General features: G+C 54.3%; 1 protein-coding gene across 1 annotated transcript; it reads left to right on the plus strand.

The window, feature by feature from the left end:
• The first annotated feature begins 2,389 nt into the window (after positions 1-2,389).
• VSIG8 (V-set and immunoglobulin domain containing 8) lies at positions 2,390-22,103 on the plus strand. The gene is made up of 9 exons (XM_038768452.1): positions 2,390-2,465; positions 5,118-5,405; positions 5,857-5,949; positions 12,751-12,926; positions 13,144-13,345; positions 14,982-15,203; positions 18,269-18,394; positions 18,522-18,717; positions 21,791-22,103. Exons 1-9 carry the CDS (start codon positions 2,390-2,392, stop codon positions 22,101-22,103), a joined length of 1,692 nt encoding a protein of 563 aa, XP_038624380.1.
• Positions 22,104-23,747: the final 1,644 nt, after the last annotated feature.

Here is a 23,747-nt window from a genome sequence, read left to right on the forward strand (position 1 = left end):
AGTGGTATTTATTTAGCGCTTATTAGGTGCAGAGCACAGTGCTAAGAGCTTGGGAGAGTACAATACAACAGAATTAGTGGATATGTTCCCTGCCCAAAACGAGTTTACAGTCTAGACAGGGAGAGGTCACAGTCTATCCTACTGGTCTCCCAACTTTCTTCCTGGCTCTACTGCTGAGTTTGGTGATTTTTCCATCGTTTGTGTATTCTTGTACTCTGTGTGTGTGTGTGTGCGTTTTGGGGAGAGGGGGTTCGCATGGTCCAAGCGCTTAGTATAGTCCTCTGCATACAGTAAGCGCTCAACAACTACGATTGAATGAAAGAATGAATGGTCCATAGCTTTTTTTTAAAAAAAAGTGTATGTACAGTTTCCTCTCCTCCAGTGCCCAGTGTGCATGTGTATGCATGTGTTTGTGTGTGTGTATGTGTTTGGGGAAGGGGGTATTCGCCTGATTGCATGCTCCATAGCTTTGTTTTAATTTGTTTTAGTTTGTATCTCTACCGTTTCCTCTTCCTCTGTCCTCTCCTCCAGCGTGGTGTGTGTGTAATAATAATAATGATGGCATTTATTAAGCACTTACTACATGCAAGGCACTGTTCTGAAAGCTGTGGAGTTTACAAAGTGATCAGGTTGTCCCACGGAGGGCTCACAGTCTTAATCCCCATGTTACAGATGAGGTAATTGAGGCACAGAGAAGTTAAGTGACTTGCCCAAAGTCACACAGCTGTCAAGTGGTGGAGCCGGGATTTGAATGTGTGTGTGTGGTGTCTCCCCCCGTCAGACCTCGCTGGGTCGGTGGCACCAGGACCCCTAGATTGGACCCGTCCAGCTCAGTCCGGTGGGCCGTCCGGGCCCCATCTGGAGCCCGGTGGATTAGCTTCTCCCTCCTTCAACCCCAAATCTACGGTTGCTGGGCAGAGATGCTCGAAGATTTCCTCACCTTCTTATCTTAGAACAGTGATCTACAGGCAGTCAAGCGTATTTATTGAGTGCTTACTGTGTGCAGAGCACTATACTAAGCGCTTGGGAGAGTACAACACAGCAATAAAACAGACACGTTCCCTGCCTACAACGAGTCTAGTGGGGGAGACAGACATAAATAGAAATGAAACAGTAAGTACTCAATAGACATCATTGATTGATTGGTAGTCTAGATTTAGCACGAAGCACTGTGCCAAGCATGGACGGAATTACAGGGACATCAGCTTGGACCCCCTCCCTGTCCCACCCAGGTGAAGAGGGAGGGAGAGCGGGATACTTACCCCCATTTGACAGAGGAGAAAACTGAGGCCCAGAGAGACTAAGCAACTCACACAGCAGAAGCAGAACTGTGGCCAGAACCCAGGCCTCCTGACTTCCAGTCCTGTGCTCTTTCCCAGAAGCAGGCTCCCTCTCTTCATCACTCTCCCCGAATCCCCCACTCCCACCCCCCAAAACTGTCCTGCACTTTTCTGAGGGTGTGACTGATGGGAAAGAAGGTTGTTGGGTGGGAGGCATAGGGGGATGGGGAAAGGTGATTTTTTTTGGAGGGGAGTCGTATGGAGAGGGTTATGACGCAGAAGGGGGAGTTGGTTTTTCCAATGGGCTTCTCCTCTCCCGCCCCCCTCCCCCAGCAAAGGAGGGGACAGGGAGGGAGAGGGAGACCCGCCTCCCCAGGAGTCAGCGTCGTAACTAGAGACAGGATTCGGGTGTCCCCCATAGGCACAGATATGAGAAGCAGCATGGCTCAGTGGAAAGAGCCCGGGCTTTGGAGTCATAGGTCATGGGTTCGAATCCCGGCTCCGCCACTTGTCAGCTGGGTGACTTTGGACAAGTCACTTCACTTCTCTGGGCCTCAGTTCCCTCATCTGGAAAATGGGGATTAAGTCTGTGAGCCCCACGTGGGACAACTTGATTACCTTGTATCAACCAGCGTGGCTCAGTGGAGGAGCCCGGGCTTTGGAGTCAGAGGTCATGGGTTCGAATCCAGGCTCCGCCACATGTCTGCTGTGTGACCTTGGGCAAGTCACTTAACTTCTCTGAGTCTCAGTTCTCTCAACTGTAAAATGGGAATTAAGACTGTGAGCCCCACGTGGGATGACCTGATCACCTTGTATACCCCAGCGCTTAGAACAGTGCTTTGCACCTAGTAAGTGCTTAAGAAATGCCATTATTATTATTATTATTATTAATTATTATTATTATTATTATTATTCCCCACTTGCAACTCCCCGACTCAAACTTCAATCCATCCATCAATCAATCGATCCATCAACGGTATTTATTGAGCACTTACTGGGTGCCGACCTCTGTGTCAAGCGCTTGGGGGAATGCCATACAAACAACAGTTGGTAGGCACGTTCTCTGCCCACAACGAACTCACCGTCCCGTCCTCATCCTCCAAATGGAAATGTGGGTGTCATTTTCTTGGGGGAACCCCTTCCACACTGCCCTGGGCCGGGTCCCCGGGGACCCCGAGGGCTGCGGTGAGTGACCGGGGGTTACTTACCCCCCAACCCTCTCGGCTCCCCTCAACTCCCCCCCTCACCCCGTCCTTTCCCCTGCTTTATCCCCCTCTCACTCAGCTTCCCACGCACCCAGCACCCCCCTCCCCTCCCACTCCCACCCGGACACTTGCCACTAGGAGAAAGACTCCCGGGGGCGGGCTCCCACCGAAGTGCACACGGGTGCATGCACGCACACCCCGAGATTACACACCCACAGACGCATACACAACACAGACACTTAGAAATAAACACAGACTCCCAGGGACGCATAAACTCACACACACGCAAGCAGACTCCCACGTGTATGCGGGCCTACAGTCCTCGGACACAGATACACACACACACACACACACACACACACACACACAGAAAGTCAGCCCTGATCCCCCCAATCACATCCTGCTGTCCACAAAGAGATGTACATAGGCAACAACCGTATGCACGCACAAAGAGCTCTATAGACACAAACAGCAGAGAAGCAGCATGGCCTAGTTGATAGAGCACGGGCCCAGGAGTCAGTAGGACCTGGGTTCTAATCTCCACTCCACCACTTGCTTGCTGTGTGACCTTGGGCATGTCACTTCACTTCTCCGTGCCTCAGTCAGTTCATCTGTAAAATGAGGATGAAGACTGTGAGCCCCACGTAGGACATGGACTGTGTCCAGCCTGATTAGCTTGTATCTCCATCCCAGCGCTTAGAACAGTTCCTGGCACATAGTAAGCGCTTAACAAATACCATAAAAAATGCACAATCACACACGGGCCGTCCCCTCCCCAGAGGTACTCACACACTTGCTCACAGACAGATGCGCAAACGTACACGGTGAGATCAGACACCTCCCCCTACCAGACATCACCCAGATATCCAGACCCGCAGTCACAGGCACCCAGACACACACCGATGCACACACGCCCTCTGACACACATATACAAAGACAAACATATGCACACACAGACACTATTTCTACATATGACCAGAGACACCTAGAAAGCAATTCACCCAGCCATGCAGTCACACTCGCATACACACACATACAGGTGCATACAGCTGACGTCCCCACTTCCACACCAAAAAAGACACATACTTGCGCACACAAACATGCACATACACACATACACAGGTGCATCCAGCTGACAACTGACATATAAAAGCAGTATGGCATAGTGGATAGAGCACGGGCCTTGGAGTCAGAAGTTCAAGGATTCTAATCCCGGCTCTGCCGCCTGTCTGCTGTGTGACCTTGGGCAAGTCGATTCACTTCTCTGGGCCTCAGTTCCCTCAGCTGGAAAATGGGGATTTGAGGCCGTGAGTCCCACGTGGGACAGGGACTGTGTCCAACCCGATTTGCTTCTATCCACCCCAGCGCTTAGTACAGTGTCTGGCACGTAGTAAGCGTTCAACGAACACTATTATTATTATCTAACCAATACCATTATTATTACAATGACAGTGGCATTTGTTATGCACTTACTATGTGCCAGGCACTGTACTAAGCGCTAGGGTGGATATATGAAAATCAGGTTGGACACAATCCCTGTCTCACGTGGGGCTCTCACTCTCAATCCCCATTTTCCAGATAAGGTAATTGAGGCCCAGATAAGTGAACTAACTTGCCCAAGGTCACCCAACAGACAAGTGGCAGAGCTGGGATTAGAACCCATGACCTTCTAACTCCTAAGCCCACTTCCATACCTACGCACACACATACATGCACATACAAACATACACACACAGGTGCATCAAGCTGATGTCCCCACTTCCACACACATTCACATGTACTCACGCGCACACACACACAGCCACCCCCCACCCGCCCCCGAGGCCCAGTTGGTCCTGCCTTGTGGCTCGCAAAGGAAGCTCGGGTCCCCCACCCCTGGGCCTCATCCTGGCCCCTCACAGCTCACACAACCGGTTTCTGTCCTTGCCCCCGCTGGGAGGGACAGAGCCCCCGCCCCGACTCCGGCCCCTGTCCCCCTCCACCCCAGCCCTGTCCCCCCCCCCCCCTCCGCCCCGGGCTCATCCTCCCACCCCTTCCCATCACCTCCCCGCACCTCCTACCCCCGGGGCTCCCCCGCCCATGCCTAGGCAGCGGGGGAGGGCGCGGGGGTTGAGGGGCACAGTGAGCTGGGATCTGGGAAGGGAGTCGGAGTCAGGGGTCGGAGAAGGGTAGGGGTGGGGCACTCCTGGGTCCCCTAAATCGGTTCCCCAATCTCCCCCTGCGCCCCCCATTCCCAGCCCCCCAAGACCCCAGTCCCCAACCACTCCCGATTCCTTCAACTCCATTCCCACCCCCTCAACGACCCCCCATCCCCTCCCCTTCCAAGATCCTCCTAGCCCCTTCTCCCCTTAACGACCTCCAGCCCCCCATCAGCTTGCCCCATTCCCCCCTCCTAGTCCCTTCTCCCCTCTATGACCAGCTGACAGCCCCCTCCCCTTTCAGTTTACCCTATTCCCCCTCCCCTCTCCAAGACATCCAACCCCCCTCCCCTTCTTAGATGCTCCCGGCGACCACCCTGGGCCCTAGCCCCTTGCCCCTCCAAACTGCCGACGGCCTCGGCCTCCTCTCCAGCCTTTACCCCCTCCCCTCCGGGGTCGGGGGTCGTTGACCACCGCCCACCGTCCCACCCCAGGCGCGGGAGGGGCCCTGAAATTGGGAAACTTGGGTGGGGGGCGGACAGCGGGGTCTTTTTTCGTGGGGAGGGTGGCTGGGACCTGCCCCTACGCCTACGGAGGGCATCGTCCCCGCCCCCCGCCCCGGGTCTCCTTAACCCCTGACGCTCCGGCGGGGACGCGGCTGGGGAGGGACGGCCGTGGGGGAGGCCCCCCCAAGCCGTCCCGTGGAGTCCCGTGGTTTCCCCGTTCCCGCTGCCCCCCGCCGGGGATGGGTGGGGGCGGGGGTCTGGGAGGGGGGGATCCAGGTACCGGGAAAGGGACGCCGGCCACGGCGGGGCCCGGGAGCCGGGGGGAGGAAGCGCGGGTTTATGAGCCTCCTTAATTACAAGGCCTGGCGCCCCCTTTCCTCCCCTCCCACTCCGCCCCTCCACCTTCACACCCTTGACCCACTCCTCCCCCTCCCCTCCTGCCCCGCGCCCCGCGGCCCGGGGAAGCGCTTGGGTGAGCGCCGGCTAATACCGGGGTAGGCCACCTCGTCACCCCGCTAATTAAGGCGGGCGGGGGGCCCCTCCCTCCCGTAGAAATAACTCCGACCCGCCCGGCTCCCGGTCACAGTCCGCCCAGCCCCGGCCCCGGCCCCCCCGTCCCTCCGCCAGCCTGCCAGGACCCCCGCCCCCCCTCTCCCCCCACCCCGAGACCCCAGACCCTTTCCCGGCCCCGGGCCCGGCCCTGCACACCCCCCTCCCCCTCCCCCAGCTCTGCCCAGCCGCGTCCGGACCCCTTGGGGGAATTGTCCAGCCATGGATGGGCGCTTCGCCGTGCATCTTTTGCTCCTGTGCCTGAGCCCAGGTAAGCGGGGAGGGGCCCGAGGGAGAATCTCCGTTCCCGTCCAGCACCCCCTCACCAACCTCAGCCCGGCTCGGAGAACGCAGCAGGCCGGCTTGGGGTGAGACTCACAGTCAACTTCCAGCCCAGATGGGAAAGATAGGAGCTCTGCGCCTCCCGTGTCCAGGAATAAGCAGGGGGGATTTTTTTTTTTGGGGGGGGGGGCGGGTGAGATGTGTGGTGGGCCGGTGGATCCAGCCAGCAGAGAAGAGTTTAGGGGTGCCTCGTTCCCCCATTCCCCAGCTCTTTCGCGTTTGGAACGTATCTACCCTGCTTGGTGGCTTTGGGTGGGGAAGGGGGGATTGGGGAAGGGTCTCGCCTGGGTGATCTCGGGGCTGCGGCCCCTGACCTGTCTGGGGACCGGAGAGGGGGGTCGCAGAAGGATGCGGTTGGGGTCTCTGTGTGAAAGACCTGTTTCCACATTGGGATCGTGAGCTGGCTTTTTCTCTGATGGGCTGCAGACTTTTCTCCCACTCTTTCTATTCCCGCCGCCTCCCGGGGCGTGGGGAGAGGGGTTTCGAGCCAGCGAGGGTCGGGGGGTGGTGGTGGTGTCTGATTCTAGGGGTCTTCGGTGGGAAAGCACCGGTTCCCCGTACTCCAATTCCTAGACGGGCTGGTGATGGAGATTATGGAGGGGAACCCCCTCTGGGAATAAAGAAGGAAAACCCCCACTCCTTTTTTTTAATGGTACTTGTTAAGCGCTTACTATGTGCCAGGCATTGTACTGAACTGTGGGGGAGATCCAAGCTTATCAAGTTGGACCCAATCCCTGTCCCAAATGGGGCTCACGGTCTTAACCCCCCACCCCCATTTTACAGACAGGAGAACTGAGGCACAGAGAAGTGAAGTGACTTGCGCAAGTCACTTTGGGCTGTGGCGGGGAGTGTGATGGTAGGAGAGGGGCACCGGGGGGAAAAGGGGGCGCGGGGTAGGGGATAACCCCTCAGTTGGGTGGAGGAGACGCTTGTGGCAGAGTGTGTTCGTGGACTTGAGTGGAGGCGTGACCGTGGGCCCGGGGAGAGAGAATGTGTGTCTGAGTGCTTGCATCACGATTTGTATGAGACCCTGAGCACCTAGGTTGTGGTCTCTAATGTATGACGTGTATGTGTGTGTGTGCCCCTGTGGGGATTTGCCTGTTTCTTATGTCCCCCTAGGTATCTTTCGGGGTACATATCTATGTACCTCTGGAAGTATAACTGTGTGTCTCTGAGGTTATGTGTGTATGAGTGAATTTGTGGATATCTGTGTGAAACGCTGTGTGCGTCTGTGGGCCCACCTACGTATTTCTGTGGGTATCTTTGTGTCTCTGTAGGAGTGAATTGGTGTGTTTCTACGGGTACCTTTGGGTCTCTGTGGGAGTGAATTTGTGTGTCTCCGTGGGTGCATATCTGTGCTCTCTCTGGCCGTGAATTTGTCTCTGAGGGTTATGAATTTGTGTGTACCCGTGGATATTTGTCGCTGTGGGCATCTTTGGATCTCCGTGGGTGCATGTCTATGTTCTCCGTGGGATTGAATTTGTGTGTCTCTGTGGGTAGCTTTGGGTCCCTATGGGTGTATATCTGGGGATGTGAATTTGTGCGTCTCTGTGGGAGTTCATCTCCGGAGGTATCTTTAGTAATCCTGTCTCTGTGGCATCTCTGGATTTCCCCACGTGTGTCCGTGGGGAAGTAAAAAATGTGTCTCCGTGTTTATGAGGTGAAAAAAGGTTTCTGAAATCGTATCTCTGGGTGCCAGAGTGGTGTAGGCTAGTGCGTGCGTGCATGTGTGTGTGTGTGGTGCATAAAGGTTGTTGAATATGTGTCTCTGGGTACTGGAGGGGTGTGTGAGAGAGAGAGACAGACAGAGACAGAGATAGAGATAGATAGATAGAGAGAGAGACAGGGAGACGGAACGAGGCGTGATGGGGGTGAGCAGGTTGTAGTGAATCTAGCCGGATTCTCATCCGCGCATCCATGAGTTTGTGATGCTCCAAGCCGCGGCTGACGCGACCCTGCGTCCCCGTGTGGGCGAGGGAGTGTGTGAACGCCCCCCGCGCCCCCGCCCCGGGAGGGATGACCCGGTTCCCCTGATAGACTGGAGAAAGCCCCCCGACCCCCCACTTTGGTCCTTCCCGCCTCAGCCTGCAGCAGGCCGGATTGGGGCTAGACTTGGTGCAAACTTCCAGCCGGGTGCGGGAGGAGGGAGGGAGGCGGGAGTTGGGGGAGCATCTCACCCCCGACCCTTGAGTCCGGTGGTTCTCCGACCCGTAGGCAGCGGGCCGTGCCCATGGGCTCTTTGCCAGCCTGCTCGCCCGCCCCGGGCGGCACTGAGCCACGCCAGGCTGAGATAGGGATCCTTATCGCTAATTAGCGGCTGCAGCCTGCGACGCACCGGGACGGGACGGGATGGGATAGGATGGGATGGGACGGGCGGTGATCCGACGTCTCAGTTTCAACCGTTAGCCCTCCCTCCTCTTCCTCCTCCTCCACTTCTTCCCTCTCCTTCTCTTCCTCGTCCTTCCCCCCACCTCCTCCTCCTCCTCCTCTTCCTCCTCCTTCTTCCCCCCTCCTCTTAGCCCTTCTCTCCTCCTCCCCCACCTTCTTCGTCGACCCCCCACCCCCACCCCACATCTTCCCCGGCGTAATTTAGTGGGTGAGAATCCGGGCCCGGGAGTCAGAAGGACCTGGGTTCTAATCCCGACTTCACCACAAGTCTGCTGTGTGACCTTGGACAAGTCACTTCACTTCTCTGGGCTTCAGTTTACCTCATCTGTTATCAGTCCGATCTGATTAAGTTGTATCTACCCCAGCGCTTAGACCAGTGCTCGGCACCTAGTAAGCGCTTAACAAGTACCATTATTATTATTATTATCATCCCCCCTCTTCCTCCTCCTCCTCCTCCTCCTTCCCTTTTCTCTGACTCGTCCTGCTGTCCTGTCGGCGCCCGGGTTCAAGGGGTCTTGAGGGGGGCGTGGGGCGGATGGGGAGTCCCGGGCTGAGGGGGAAGGAAACCTCCCCCCCCCCCCCCCCCCCGCCAAAGCCCCATCCTTTGGCCAGAGCCCATGTTTGTGTGTGTCTGTGTGGTCATGCTTGTGGTTGTGTTTTTTAGGGTAAGGGGGGCGAGTGTAACTGGTGTGCGTGTGTACCTGGTGAGGGTGTTTGCGTGTCGATCTGTGTGGCTATGTCTGTGGTTGTATACGGATTGCATGTGTTTGCGCACGTGTGTATGGGTGTGTAAGTGTTGGCGCGCGCGTGCTGGTGTGGATCTATGCAGGTATGAGTGACAGAGAGAGGTGGAAACTCAGGTATGAGTGACAGAGAGAGGTGGAAACTCAGAGAGACTTGAAAGGAAAACAGAGGATTTGTGGGAGTGACGGGAGAGACTTGAAAGGAAAACAGAGGATTTGTGGGAGTGACGGGGGGGGGCGGGGGGGGGGAGCTGTGAGCCAGAGGTGGACGTTGTGCGTTTACGAGTGTGAGAGTATGGGAGTGATTTGTGTGTGTGTGTGTGTGTGTGTGTGTGTGTATGTGCGTGTCAAGGGACGAGTTGGTGAGTGTGCTGAGAGGTGCAGCTGATTGCGAGGCACGGACGTAAAGACAGACCAACAGCAGGGGAAGGATGGAGACGCGGGGAGAGAGACAAGAGACGGAGAGAGAAAGAGAGACAGGGGCAGACCGACAGAGAGACCCAGACAAAGACGGAGAGAAATCTAGAGTCAGGGTGAGACAGAGAGAGACCGAGGGACCGAGAGATGGACAGGGAGGGATGGAGGGGAGGAGACAGAGGCAGAGACAGAGCGTCGGCAGAGACGGAGGGTGCCCCAGGGGCGGTGGAGGGAGCGGGGGGTGGGGGAAGGGGGGTCCCGGGGGTCCTGGGGGGGGGTCTCGGGGGAGGCAGGGCAGCGGCGTTTCGGTGCTGCGGGCGGGGAGGAGGGTCTGACCGGTTCCCCGGGTCCGTCCGAGGCCGCGAGGTGGAGGCCGGAGGGGAGGCTGCTGAGGGGAGGCTGCCGCGGGGAGGCTGTCGGCGGGACCGGGGCTGGGGGCCGGGGGACCGGGGGCCCGGGGGGCCCGGGGTCCGAGGTCCGGACAGGAAAGGCCGGCTGGGCCGGGGCAAGGCCGGGGCGGGGCTCCGCTGACTCAGCGGAGAACCAGTCGCGGGAGGACGCTCTGAGTCTCTGTGTGTGTGTGTGTGTGTGTGTGTGTGTGTGTGTGTGTGTCCGACCGACCCTCAGTCCCCCTCCCCTGGCAAGACAATCCCCCCATGCCCCCTTCATACGAGGTCATTGACACACACACACACACACACACACACACTTCCACAAGACTTAAGGAGACACACACACACACACGCACCCATAAGGCTCATTGACACAAAAACAGAGATCCATATCTACAGAGAGTGGCACTCACATACACGGATACAACCACACACATATACTCCCATAAGGCTCAGAGACACACAAACACACAGACACATATCCACAGAGAGAGGCATGCACATAGACAGATATAACCTCAAACACCCATGCTCCCGCGAGGCTTGGAGACATAAAGACAGAGGCACAGAGACAGGCACACAAACACACATAGATACCACCACACATATGCTTCCACGAGGCTCGGAGACACAAGGACAGAGCCACAGGTCCACAGAGGGAGACACACAAATACACACAGACACAAAGACACACACATATAGTCTCAGACTCAGAAATACAAAGGCAGAGATATCAATATATGGAGACACACGAACACACTGATACAACCGCACATATACTCTTACAAAACAGACACAAAGCTAGAGACACAAATACACAGAGGCAGACACACACAGACATACTAGCAGATGTAAACAGACAGATGATCTCACACAGGCTCAGAGACACAGAGGCACACAAACACACACCCCACCACCCAGTCATAAGCACACATATGCTCATCAGCAGGCCCAGAGGCATACACACTCATCCTGCGGCATATAAACACACATGCATCCCCTGACTCACTTGAACAGACACCCCCCCCCTCCACACACACAGAGTGGCCATGCCACAAGGCCCCCCCTGTAGACTGCAAGCTCTTTGTGGGCAGGGAATGTACCTGTTTATTGTTGTAGTGTACTCTCCCGAGCACTTTGTACAGTGCTCTGCACACAGTAAACACTCAATAAATATGACTGAATGAATGTACACAAACACAGGCATAGATAAATCAATATTATTACTTCTACTACACACCCATGGGTAGGCAGTCTCAGCCACAGAAACTCACAGTCAATCAATGAATGGTAATTACTGAGTACTTACTGTGTGCAGAGCACTGCACTGTACCAAACTGAAACACAGTCTCACACTCCATCACTCTCACACACGATCTCACAGTCACACCTAGATATCCCTTCACACTACAGCCACCTCCCACACAAACACTCCCACACTCTCAGACACACACAGACCACCACCGCAAAAAAACCTCCAACACACTAGTAACATTCCCCACCCAAACATTCCCATACACTCACATTAGGGGTCTCAGATACACAAAACACACCCATTCAGAGTGCCTGCCCTGGAGGGGTCTGTCCTAGAGACAAATCCACACTCCTGCACATATTCAAACACACACACATATACAATTTCATCTCCTTACATTCACTCTCATGTACCTCCCGCATTCCTGCTCTCATTCATTCATTCATTCAGTCGTATTTATTGAGTGCTTACTGTGTGCAGAGCACTGTACTAAGCGCTTGGGAAGTACAAGTTGGCAACATTTAGAGATGGTCCCTACCCAACAACGGGCTCACAGTCTAGTAGGAGGAGACACCTCAGCCCACCCCCTCTCCTGCGCGCCCCCTCCCCTCAGATCCACCCTGCCCCTACCCCTCACCCACGTGCCACCCCAACCCTCCAGTTTCTCCTCCCCCCTTCTAACCTTGCCCTCCCTTTCTCCACCCCTTGCCCCCAGCCCACACACTCCCCATCCCTCCAACCTCGCCCACGTGCCCCCATCCACCCCCTCAGACTCTCCTCCCCCCAACACATGTCTGCTGTGTGACCTCGGGCAAGTCACTTTCCTTCTCTGGGCCTCGGTTCCCTCCTCTGTCAAGTGGGGATCGAGAAAGTGAGACCTTCGTGGGATAGGGACTTCGTCGAGCCTGATTTGCTTGTACCCACACCAGCACTTAGTAATAGTAGTAATAAAGGTATTTCTTAAGCGCTTACTGTGTGCCAGGCACTGTACTAAGCACTGGGGTGGATACAAGCAAATGGGGTTGGACACACTCCCTGTCCCACATGGGGGCTCACAGTCTCAATCCCCTTTTTACAGATGAGGTAACTGAGGCCCAGAGAAGTGAAGTGAGTTGCCCAGGGTCACACAGCAGACAAGTGGCAGAACAGGGATTAGAACCCATGACCTTCTAACTCCCGGGCCTGTGCTCTAGCCTCTGTGCCATGCTTGGCACATATTAGGCATGAATTGCTGAACTGTACTCTGCAAGCGCTTAGTACAGTGCTCTGCACACAATAAGCGCTCAATAAATACGATCGAATGAATGAATAAGCGCTTAACAAATACCATTCATTAATTCATTCGATCGTATTTATTGAGCACTTACTGTGTGCAGAGCACTATGCTAAGTGCTTGGAAAGTACAATTCAGCAACAGAAAGAGACAATCCCTACCCAACAACAGGCTCACGGTCTAGAAGCAATTATTAGTATTGTTATTATTATTATGAACGATAATAACTCTGCCCTCCCCACTCCTGCTCCTCGTCCCCCAGCCCTGCTCTCCGCGGTCCGCATCAGCGGGGACGGCCAGGAGGTCCTGTACCTGGCCGAAGGGGACAATGTCCGCTTGGGCTGTCCCTACATGCTGGACCCCGAGGACTACGGCCCCAACGGGCTGGACATCGAGTGGATGCTGCTCAACTCGGACCCCTTGCACCGGGAGAATGTGGTAAGTGTCCTGCCGGGGCAGGGGGCGGGAGGGACGGACGGGTCTCTGGGGTCAATCAATCAATCAATTGTATTTATTGAGCACTTACTGTGTGCAGAGCACTGTACTAAGCACTTGGGAAGTACAAGTTGGCAACATATAAAGACAGTCCCTACCCAACAGTGGGCTCACAGTCTAAAAGAGAGGCTCACCCACCCCCCACTGCCCCAACCCCCAGTTTCTCAGCTACCAGGACAAGCGCATCAACCAGGGGAGCCTCCCGCACCTGCAGCAGCGAGTCCGCTTCGCCGCCCAAGACCCCAGCCAATATGATGCCTCCATCAACCTCATGAACCTGCAGGTCGCCGACACGGCCACCTACGAGTGCCGGGTCAAGAAGACCACCATGGCCTCCCGCAAGGTCGTCGTCACCGTCCAAGGTTCGCCCCCTCGACCTTCCTCATCTAGACCCCTCCCTCGGCCCCAGGGGTGGGGATGGAGAGCCCCACTCCCTGTCCTCCCCTCCCCTCCTCCCCTTTTTGTAAAAACGACATTTGTTAAGTGCTTACTATGTGCCAGACACAATGCTAAGCGCTGGGGTTACAGGTTGGACACAGTCCATGTCCCACTTAAAAAAAATGGTATTTGTTAAGTGCTTACTATGTGCCAGGCACTGTACTAAGCGCTGGGGTAGATACAAGTTAATCAGGTTGGACACGGTCCATGTTCCACATTTTAAAAAATTGGTATTTGTTAAGTGCTTACTATGTGCCAGGCATTGTACTAACCACTGGGGTAGATACAAGTTAATCAGGTTGGACACAGTCTAAGTCCCACTTTTTAAAAAATGGTATTTGTTAAGTGCTTACTATGTGCCAGGCACTGAACTAAGCGCTGGGGTTGATACCAGTTAATCAGGTTGGATACATCCATGTCCCACATTTTTTTTAATTGTCTTTGTTAAGAGCTTACTACATGTCAGGCACTGTTCTAAGGGCTGAGGCAGATACAAGTTTATCAGGTTGGACATGGTCCATGTCTCATATTTTAAAAAAATGGCATTTGTTAAGCGTTTACTACGTGCCAGGCCGAATTCTAAGAGCTGGGATAGATATGAGTTAATCAGGTTGGACACAGTACATGTCCCATGTTTTTAAAAATGGTATTTGTTAAGTGCTTACTATGTGCCAGACACTATACTAAGCGCTGGGGTTACAGGTTGGACACAGTCCATGTCCCACTTAAAAAATGGTATTTACTAAGGGCTTATTATGTGCCAGGCACTGTATTAAGCACTGGGGTAGACACAAGTTAATCAGGTTGGACACAGTCCATGTCCCACATTTAAAAAAAAAAATGGTATTTGTTTAAACGCTATGTGCCAGGCACTGTTCTAAGCGCTGGGGCAGATGCACGACTAACAGGTTGGACATAGTCCCTGTCCCACGTGAGGCTCACCATCTATCTTACTGTCGTTGTACAGCTGAGGAGAGTAAAGCCCAGAGAGGCTGAGCACGTTGCCTAAGGTCACACCGCCAGCCAGGGGCAGAGCCGGGACTAGAACTCGGGTGTCCTGACTCCCAGTCCCTTGGTCCCTCTGCTCGGCCACTGGCCCTGACAGGTTTCCTTGGGCTGTGAGGGGGAGGATGCCAACCGGCCACTGAGTCCCCAGAGGCCCAAACAGGAGGAAGTAGATTAAGATGGGAAAGCAGGTGGCTGGATGTAAGGAAGGACTTCCTGGAGAGTCAAGGGGATTAGTCCTGGGCCGAGGCAATCGAAAGAGGGTGTGACATCTCCACCCCTGGGGAGCTTCTCCAAACGGAAGAACCAACGCCCCCTTTCCCAGAGGGATTCGTCACCGGCCCGGAGGCAGGGGGCTGGACCAAATGGCCTGAGGAGACCAGGGAATGCGTTTCAGGGTGAGGGCTTCCCAAATGGGTCACGCTGGGGGATGAGGTAGAGGGGGGTTGCCACGAGGCTCCTCTAGTTGGCTGACCTCTCCCCCTGTTGTCCCATTGTCTTCTTCCCTCCCTTCCCCCCGATCCCGCTGCCTCCTGCCCCCGTCCTCCATGGCAGCAAGGCCCGCGGTGCCCATGTGCTGGACTGAGGGCCGCATGAGCTACGGCAATGACCTGGTGCTGAAGTGCTTCGCCAACGGAGGCACGCCTCCCCTGGCCTACAAGTGGACTAAGCTGAGTAGCACCACCCACCCCTACCGTGCCGGCTCCTACAACTCCCAGCACAGCTACCACTCCGAGGTTTCCTACCAGGAGTCCTATCAAAGCTCCATCTCCAGCGGTGAGTTGGGCCCGGATGTCAGTGGGGCAAGCGGGAGATGGGGCGCCCACCCACACACACATTCATCCATCTAGCCATTTGCCCGCCCATCTGTCCATCCACCCATCCACCAGTTTTATCCATCCATCCATCCAATTGGTTGTATATATTGAGCACTTACTGTGTGCAGAACACTGTACTAAACACTAGGAGAGTGGAGTATAACAGAGCGCTAGACACATTCCCTGTCCTCAATGAGCTCATAGTCTTAAATTCATCCTCCATCCATCTAGCCACCCACCCACCCATCCATCTATCCATGCATCCACCCATTCATCCACTAATTCATCCATCCATTCATTTGTCCATCCAATCAATCATTTGTATATAGTGAGCACTTACGGTTTGCAGAGCACTTTATTAAGGGCTTGAGAGAGTACAGTACAACAGAGTTGCCAGACACATTCCCTGCCCACAATGAGCTTACAGTCTTAAATCCATGCAACTAGCCACCCACCAACCAGTCCATCCAACCATCCATCCATCCGTCCATGGCATTTATTGAGCACCTATTGTGTGCAGAACACTATATTAAGTGCTTGGGAAAGTACAGTTCAGTTAGAAGACATGATCCCTGCCTTCAGGAACCTTACAGTCAGGAGAGACAGACACAAAGTAATTGATCAGTCACAAGTATGTATTGAGCACCGACTGGGGGCTGAGTACTATAGTAAGAGTTCAAGACTTAGAAAAGATCATTCCTGACTTCAGGGAGCTGACAGTTTTCAGGGGAGATGTAATATCATCAGTAGTATGTACAAAAACCTACTGTGTGCAGAGCACTGTATTACACATTTGGGAGAGTACAGTAGTAGTGGAAGACCTAATTCCTGCCCTGAAGGAGTTCATAAACTAATTGATCAATAGGACTTAGCAGCTACTGTGTGCATAGCACTCTTGAGTGCTTGGGAGAGTAAACTAGCAATAGAAGTTGATGGGGGGAAGGGCATTTTGCATGACTCTGGGGGTCCCCCAATTTAAAGGCCCACCCTCCCCTCAGTTGACTTGAGGCTCTGGGTCCTAACACAACTTATGGGGACCCAAGGAATGCCATTCCAATGGCATTGATTGAGCCTCTGTTGAGTGCTCAGCTCTATACTGAGCGCTTCGCAGGGGGGAATACAACAGGATGCAACAGAAACCAGACACTCGTTCCCCACCCTCCTGTCTGATGGGGGAGACACATAGAGACACATACTATGTTCACGCACCGGGCTGCAACAGACGTCCAGGTAGTAGTAATAGTAATAATTGTGGTATTTGTTAAGTGCTTACTATGCACCAAGCACTGTTGTAAGCGCTGGGGCAGATACAAGGTAATCAGGTTGGACACAGTCCCCATCCCACGTGGCGCTCACATTCTTAATCCTCATGTTGCAGATAAGGTAACTGAGGCACAGAGAAGTGAAGTGGCTTGCCAAAGTTTACACAGCAGACAAGTGGCAGAGCTGGGATTAGAACCCATATCCTCTGACTCCCAAGCCTATGCTCTTTCCACTGGGCCACGCTACTTCCCAGTAGTAGTAGCTGAAGTAGTAGTAATAGTATTTATTAAGCGCTTAATGGGTGCATTCATTCATTCATTCGATCGTATTTATTGAGCACTTTCTGTGTGCAGAGCACTGTACTAAGCGCTTGGGAAGTACAAGTTGGCAACCTATAGAGACGGTCCCTACCCAACAGCGGGCTCACAGTCTAGAAGGGGGAGACAGACAACAAAACAAAACATATTAACAAAATAAAATAGAATAGTAAATACGTACAAGTAAAATAGAGTAATAAATCTGTACAAACATATATACAGGTGCTGTGGGGAGGGGAAGGAGGTAGGATTGGGGGGAGGGGGAGAGGAAGGAGGGGGCTCAGTCTGGGAAGGCCTCTCGGAGGAGGTGAGCTCTCAGTAGGGCTTTGAAGGGAGGAAGAGAGCTGGCTTGGCAGGTGTGCAGAGGGAGGGCATTCCGGGCTAGGGGGAGGATATGGGCCGGGGGTCGACGGCGGGACAGGCGAGAACGAGGCAAAGTGAGGAGGTTAGCGGCAGAGGAGTGGAGGGTGCAGGCTGGGCTGTAGAAGGAAAGAAGGGAGGTGAGGTAGGAGGGGGCAAGGTGATGGAGAGCCTTGAAGCCGAAGGTGAGGAGTTTTTGCCTGATGCATAGGTTGATTGGTAGCCACTGGAGGTTTTTGTGGAGGGGAGTAACATGCCCAGAGCGTTTCTGCACAAAGATGATCTGGGCAGCAGCGTGAAGTATAGACTGAAGTGGGGAGAGACAGGAGGATAGGAGATCAGAGAGGAGGCTGATGCAGTAATCCAGCCGGGATAAGATGAGAGATTGAACCAGTAGGGTAGCGGTTTGGATGGAGAGGAAAGGGCAGATCTTGGCGATGCTGTGGAGGTGAGACCGGCAGTTTTTGGTCACGGATTGGATGTGAGGGGTGAACGAGAGAGAAGAGTCGAGGATGACACCAAGGTTGCGGGCTTGTGAGACGGGAAGGATGATAGTGCCATCAACAGTGATGGGAAAGTCAGGGAGAGGGCAGGGTTTGGAAGGGAAGATAAGGAGTTCAGTCTTGGACATATTGAGTTTTAGATGGCGGGCAGACATCCAGGTGGAGATGTCTTGAACACAATCCTGTACTGAGCTCTGGGAGAGAATACACTGTTCGTCAATCAACCAGTGGTATTTATTGAGTGCTTACTATGTGCAGAGCACTGTACCAAGCCCTTGGGAGAGTAAAATACAATCTGGTGGTACTTAATGAGCGCTTACTGTGTGCAGGGCACTGTACTAAGCACTTGGGAGAGTACAATACAATCAATCATGGAATAGTAAAATACAAACAATGGCATTTATTTAGCGTTTACTGTGTGCTCTGTACTGAGTGCTTGGGAGCGGACACTAAGATACAATCCCTGCCCACAACGAGCCTGGTCCTACAAATCAGGGCAGAGGGCATAGATGCCCCCGCAACTCTACCACCAACCTCGCAGGCTGCTCGGACTGACTCCCACTCCTTCCCCTCTCTCTCAGGCACCGGACTCAACAATGGAGACCTCGTGTTGAAGGACATCTCGAAACGAGATGATGGCCTGTATCAGTGCACCGTGGCCAACTACGTGGGCTACAGCGTGTGCGTGGTGGAAGTCAAAGTCAAAGGTAGGCAGGGGTGGGCGATGGGTGGATGGGTGGGCACTCGGGAGGTGGGTGGAGGTGGTCCCCGAGTCCCTCCCCATGCCGACTGCCCCCCTCCCCCCCCACCATCCCCTTGGCCTTTTCTCTGCAGATGCCCGGCGAGTGGGCATGATCATCGGAGCCGTGCTGGGCTCCCTCCTCATGCTGGCCTCCCTCTTACTTGGAATCTGGGGCCTCGTCTGCTGGTGCTGCGTCGGGACCGGCGCTGGCCGAGGCAATGGCTTCGGCTTCGGCAATGGCGGCGGGGTCAGGGGCGGTGACCCCTGCGATCTGGCGAGTGAGATCAGGTAAAACCTGATGCATGGTGCATGCTGCTCCGGGGGACCCCCCAGCCCCCCAACACCCACCCCCCTGCATCAGCCACCGTAGAACTGCAGCACGTCTCCTCCCGCCCGTGCATGGCTTCTGGGCGTCCCCCACCCCTCTCGCATGTCTCTCTCGTCTGCCTCTGTAGACTGTGAGCCCCTCGAGGGCAGGGCATGCGTCCCCTGGAGTTTCCGAATCCCTCGCCCCACCCTGATCTGCACAGGTGCCGGGCTTTAGAAACGCTTAAATCGATAATTCCGTCCAGCATCGACTAGAAATAAAAGTAGAAAAAAATAGAGACTGATCCCAGAACTGATTAGCTCCCCCGGGGGGCATCCTGGAGGAGAGGGAAGAGGAAGAGAGAGAAATTAGGGGTGGGGAGGGAGAGGTGTAGGTATGGATACCTCCCCTCCCCTCCCACTTCTGGGCCACCAAAATTCCCTAGTGGGCACCTCATTGGGCAGAACCTGTGTCCCCATCATCCCTAAAAGAGGTGTGTCAGGGTGTGGCTGTCCCCCACGGCCCCTTCTGGAACAGGGCCGATGGTGTGGCTTAATCCACTAGGCCGGGCCTTGGGTGCCCGCTGGGGTGACCAATAGTATCCGTTCTCCCTGGTGAGAATGGAGCCAGAAAGGGGCCTTAGTACAGTGCTCTGCACAGAGTAAGCGCTCAATAAATACCACCGAGTGTGCAGCTGAAATGGCAATAGGAAGGAACAGAGGAAGGTTATGGGTAGGGAATGTGTCCGCTAACTCTGTTGTGCTGTTCTCTAGCAAACAGTTAGTTCAGTACTCTGAGGAGTAAGCGCTCAATAAATACCACTGAGTGTGCGATTGAAGTGGCAATAGGAAAGAACAGAGGAAGGTTTAGGCAGGGAACGTGTCTGCCAACTCTATTGTACTGTCCTCTCCCAAGCACTCAGTTCAGTACTCTGCAGAGTAAGTGCTCAATAAATACCACTGAGTGTGTGATTGAAGTGGCAATAGGAAAGAACAGAGGAAGGTTTAGGCAGGGAACGTGTCTGCCGACTCTATTGTACTGTCCTCTCCCAAGCACTCAGTTCAGTACTCTGCAGAGTAAGTGCTCAATAAATACCACTGAGTGCGCGATTGAAGTGGCAATAGATAGGTGGCAGGACAGGAGGGAACAGAGGAAGGTTGTGGTTAGGGAACAAGTCTGCCAACTCTCGTCGAACTCTCTTCCCCCCAAGCGCTCAGTACAGCACTCTGCATAGAGTAAGCGCTCAATAAGCACCACCGAGTTCTCGATTGAAGTGGCTTTAGGCAGGAGACAAGAGAGGAACAGAAGAAGGTTTTGGGTCGGGAAGGTGCCTGCAATTCTGTGGTACAGTCCTCTCCCCAGCACTCAGTACAGCGTTCTGCCCAGAGCAGGCACTCAATAGATCCCATCGAGTGCAAAACTTAAGTGACTATAAGCAGGAGAGGAACAAAATGATTCATTCATTCATTTGATCGTATTTATTGAGCGTTTACTGTGTGCAGAGCACTGTACTAAGCACTTGGAAAGTACAATTCAGCAACAAATAGGGGCAATCCCTACTCAACAACAGGCTCACAGTCTAGAAGGATGAGGGCAGGGGATGTGCCCGCCAACTCTATCTCATCGTCGTTTCCCAGAGTAGGCGCTCGATGCAGGAGAGGAACAAAAGGATTCATTCACTCATTCAATCGTATTTATTGAGCGCTTACTGTGCACAGAGCACTGTACTAAGCGCTTGGAAAGTACAGTTCAGCAACAAATAGGGGCGATCCCTACTCAACAATGGGCTCACAGTCTAGAAGGATGAGGGCAGGGGACATGCCCGCCAACTCTATCTCATGGTCCTCTCCCAGAGTAGGCGCTTGATGCAGGAGAGGAACAAAAGGAGTCATTCAATCGTATTTATTGAGCGCTTACTGTGCGCAGAGCACTGTACTAAGCGCTTGGAAAGTACAGTTCAGCAACAAATAGGGGCGATCCCTACTCAACAACGGGCTCACAGTCCTTCCGGCTCCACCAAATATCAGCCGTGTGACTTTGGGCGAGTCACTTAACTCCTCCGTGCCTCAGCTACCTCATCTGTAAAAAATGGGGCTTAAGACCGTGAGCCCCACCGGGGTCCAACCTGATCACCCTGTAACCTCCCCAGCGCTTAGAACGGTGCTTTGCCCATAGTAAGCGCTTAATAAATGCTGTTATTATCATCATCATCATCATCAATCGTATTTATTGAGCGCTATGTGCAGAGCACTGTACTAAGCGCTTGGGAAGTACAAACTGGCAACATCTAGAGCCGGTCCCTACCCAACAGTGGGCTCACAGTCTAAAAGGGGGAGACAGAGAACAAAACCGAACATACTAGCAAAATAAATAGAATAGAATAGATATGTACAAGTAAAATAAATAAATATTATTAGAAGGATGAGGGCAGGGGACGGGCCCGCCAACTGTATCTCATCGCCCTCTCCCAGAGTAGGCGCCCGATGCTATTGATGCCTGTCTACCTCATCATCAATTGTATTTATTGAGCGCTTACTACGCGCAGAGCACTGTTCGGTTTTGTTGTCTGTTCGGTTTTGTTGTCCGTCTCCCCCCCTTCTGGCCTGTGAGCCCGTGGCCGGGCAGGTTAATACTTTCCAAGGGCTTAGTACAATCAATCAATCGTATTTATCGAGCGCTTACTATGTGCAGAGCACTGTACTAAGCGCTTGGGAAGTACAAATTGGCAACACGGTACAGGGCTCTGCACCCGGTAGGCGCTCAATAAATACGACCGACTGGACGAATCGACAGCACCGAGGTGGCCTCGACTGAAACGGCAATAGGCAGGCGAGGCCCCGAAGAAGGCCTCGTCCGTCGTCCCGCCCACTCGCGAGCGCTCAGTACAGAGCGGGCGCCCGCCCAGTGAGGCCCGGCGACGGTGATGGCGAAGGAGCCTGAGGGGGCTCGCGGCGGGGGGAGGAAGAGGACGTCGAAGAGAGCTGCCGCTGCCATGGCCGCCGCCCCCACAGCCGCCGGAGGAGGCCCCCTCACGCCCGCTGTTGTTTTCCACAGAGAGGACGCCATGGCCCCCTCGTGCTCGGCCGGCGGCCGGGGCGGGGGCCTCCCCCGTCTCCTGGGCTACCCGACGCAGAACGTCAGCCAATCGCTGCGCCGCAAGTACGCCCCGCCCCCCTGCGCCGCCCACGAGGACGTGCCCCTGGCGCCTTGCGCCGCTGTGGGGGGCGCCGCCGCCGCCGCCGCCACCGCGGCGGCAGACCCCGCCCCCTGCGAGGCGGGCCACGCCCCCATCTACGTCAAGGTCAAGAGCGCCGAGCCCGCCGACTGCGGGGCGGGCCGCGCAGTCAAGGACGGCTGCCTCGTCTGAGCGCGGGCAGGGGGCCGCGCGGCCGCAAGGGGGCGCCCGAGACGGCCCCCCCGACGACGGACAGCGCGCGTGCGCACGTGTGTGTGTGTGTGTGGCCGCCCCGTGCCCCCTTCCCCGACTCCTGATTGGCTGGAGTTAAGCGCTTAGTCCAGTGCTCTGCACATAGTAAGCGCTCAATCAATACGATTGATGATGGAGGCGCTGCCCCAATTCGGGGAGGGGTCCCGGGGTCCCCTCCCTCTCAATCAATCAATCGTATTTATTGAGCGCTTACTGCGTGCAGAGCACCGGACTAAGCGCTTGGGAAGCCCAAGTTGGCAACATCATCATCATCATCATCAGTCGTATTTATTGAGCGCTTACTGCGTGCAGAGCACCGGACTAAGCGCTTGGGAAGCCCAAGTTGGCAACATCATCATCGTCAATCGTATTGATTGAGCGCTTACTATGTGCAGAGCACTGGGCTAAGCGCTTGGGAAGCCCAAGTTGGCAACATCTAGAGACGGTCCCTACCCAACAGCGGGCTCACAGTCTAGAAGGGGGAGACAGACAACAAAACAAAACATATAAACCAAATAGAACAAATCAATCGATTGTATTTATTGAGCGCTTACTGCGTGCAGAGCACTGGACTAAGCGCTTGGGAAGTCCAAATTGGCAACATCTAGAGACGGTCCCTACCCAACAGGGGGATTACAGTCTAGAAGGGGGAGGCAAACAACAAAACAAAACATATAAACCAAATAGAACAAATCAATCAATCGTATTGATTGAGCGCTTACTGCGTGCAGAGCACTGGATTAAGCGCTTGGGAAGCCCAAGTTGGCAACATCTAGAGACGGTCCCTACCCAACTGCGGGCTCACAGTCTAGAAGGGGGGAGACAGAGAACAAAACCAAACGTATTAACAGAATAAAATAAATAGAATAAATATGTACAAGTAAAATAAGTCAATAAATAGAGTAATAAAGAGTTGGCAGAGCCGGGGTTTGAACCCATGACCTCAAAGCCCGTGCTCTTTACACTGAGCCACGCTGCTTCTCTATGATGAAGGCCAGTCCAGTTCCCTGAGACAGATCTCTCAAGATAAATTAGGAAAGAATATTCAAAAAAGAAAAAAAAATCCTTTTAGTCCTCATCAACCCCATAATTGTGACCAGTTTGGATGGGAGCAGCTTGGCACCAATTCTGGGAAAATCTGATGATAATCACGTCACATCACAAAGTCCATTAATTAATTTCTCAGTAGTGCATGGCATCTCCTTTCAGTGCTTTTAGACAGTGAGCCCACTGTTGGGTAGGGACTGTCTCTATATGTTGCCAACTTGTCCTTCCCAAGTGCTTAGTACAGTGCCCTGCACACAGTAAGCGCTTAATAAATACGATTGATTGACTGATTGATTGAACCAGGCCGTCCAAGCACCGGCCGGGGCGGCCCCAGGGAGATGCCATCGCCTTCCCGAGACCCTTGGGTTTGGACTTGGGGGGGTGTCCCGGAGGTGGGGGTGGGGGTCCCACCCCTGGGTGGGCACGGAAAGCAGGAGAGAGGTGAGGGGGTACACCCCTCTCCCTTCCCACCCCTGGGTGGGCATGGAGAGCAGGAGGGAGAGTGTGCACATCCCCAGGCCGGGCAGATGGGCCTCG

This window comes from Tachyglossus aculeatus, chromosome Y4 (genome assembly GCF_015852505.1).
Source record: "Tachyglossus aculeatus isolate mTacAcu1 chromosome Y4, mTacAcu1.pri, whole genome shotgun sequence".
Classification (NCBI taxonomy): domain Eukaryota; kingdom Metazoa; phylum Chordata; class Mammalia; order Monotremata; family Tachyglossidae; genus Tachyglossus; species Tachyglossus aculeatus.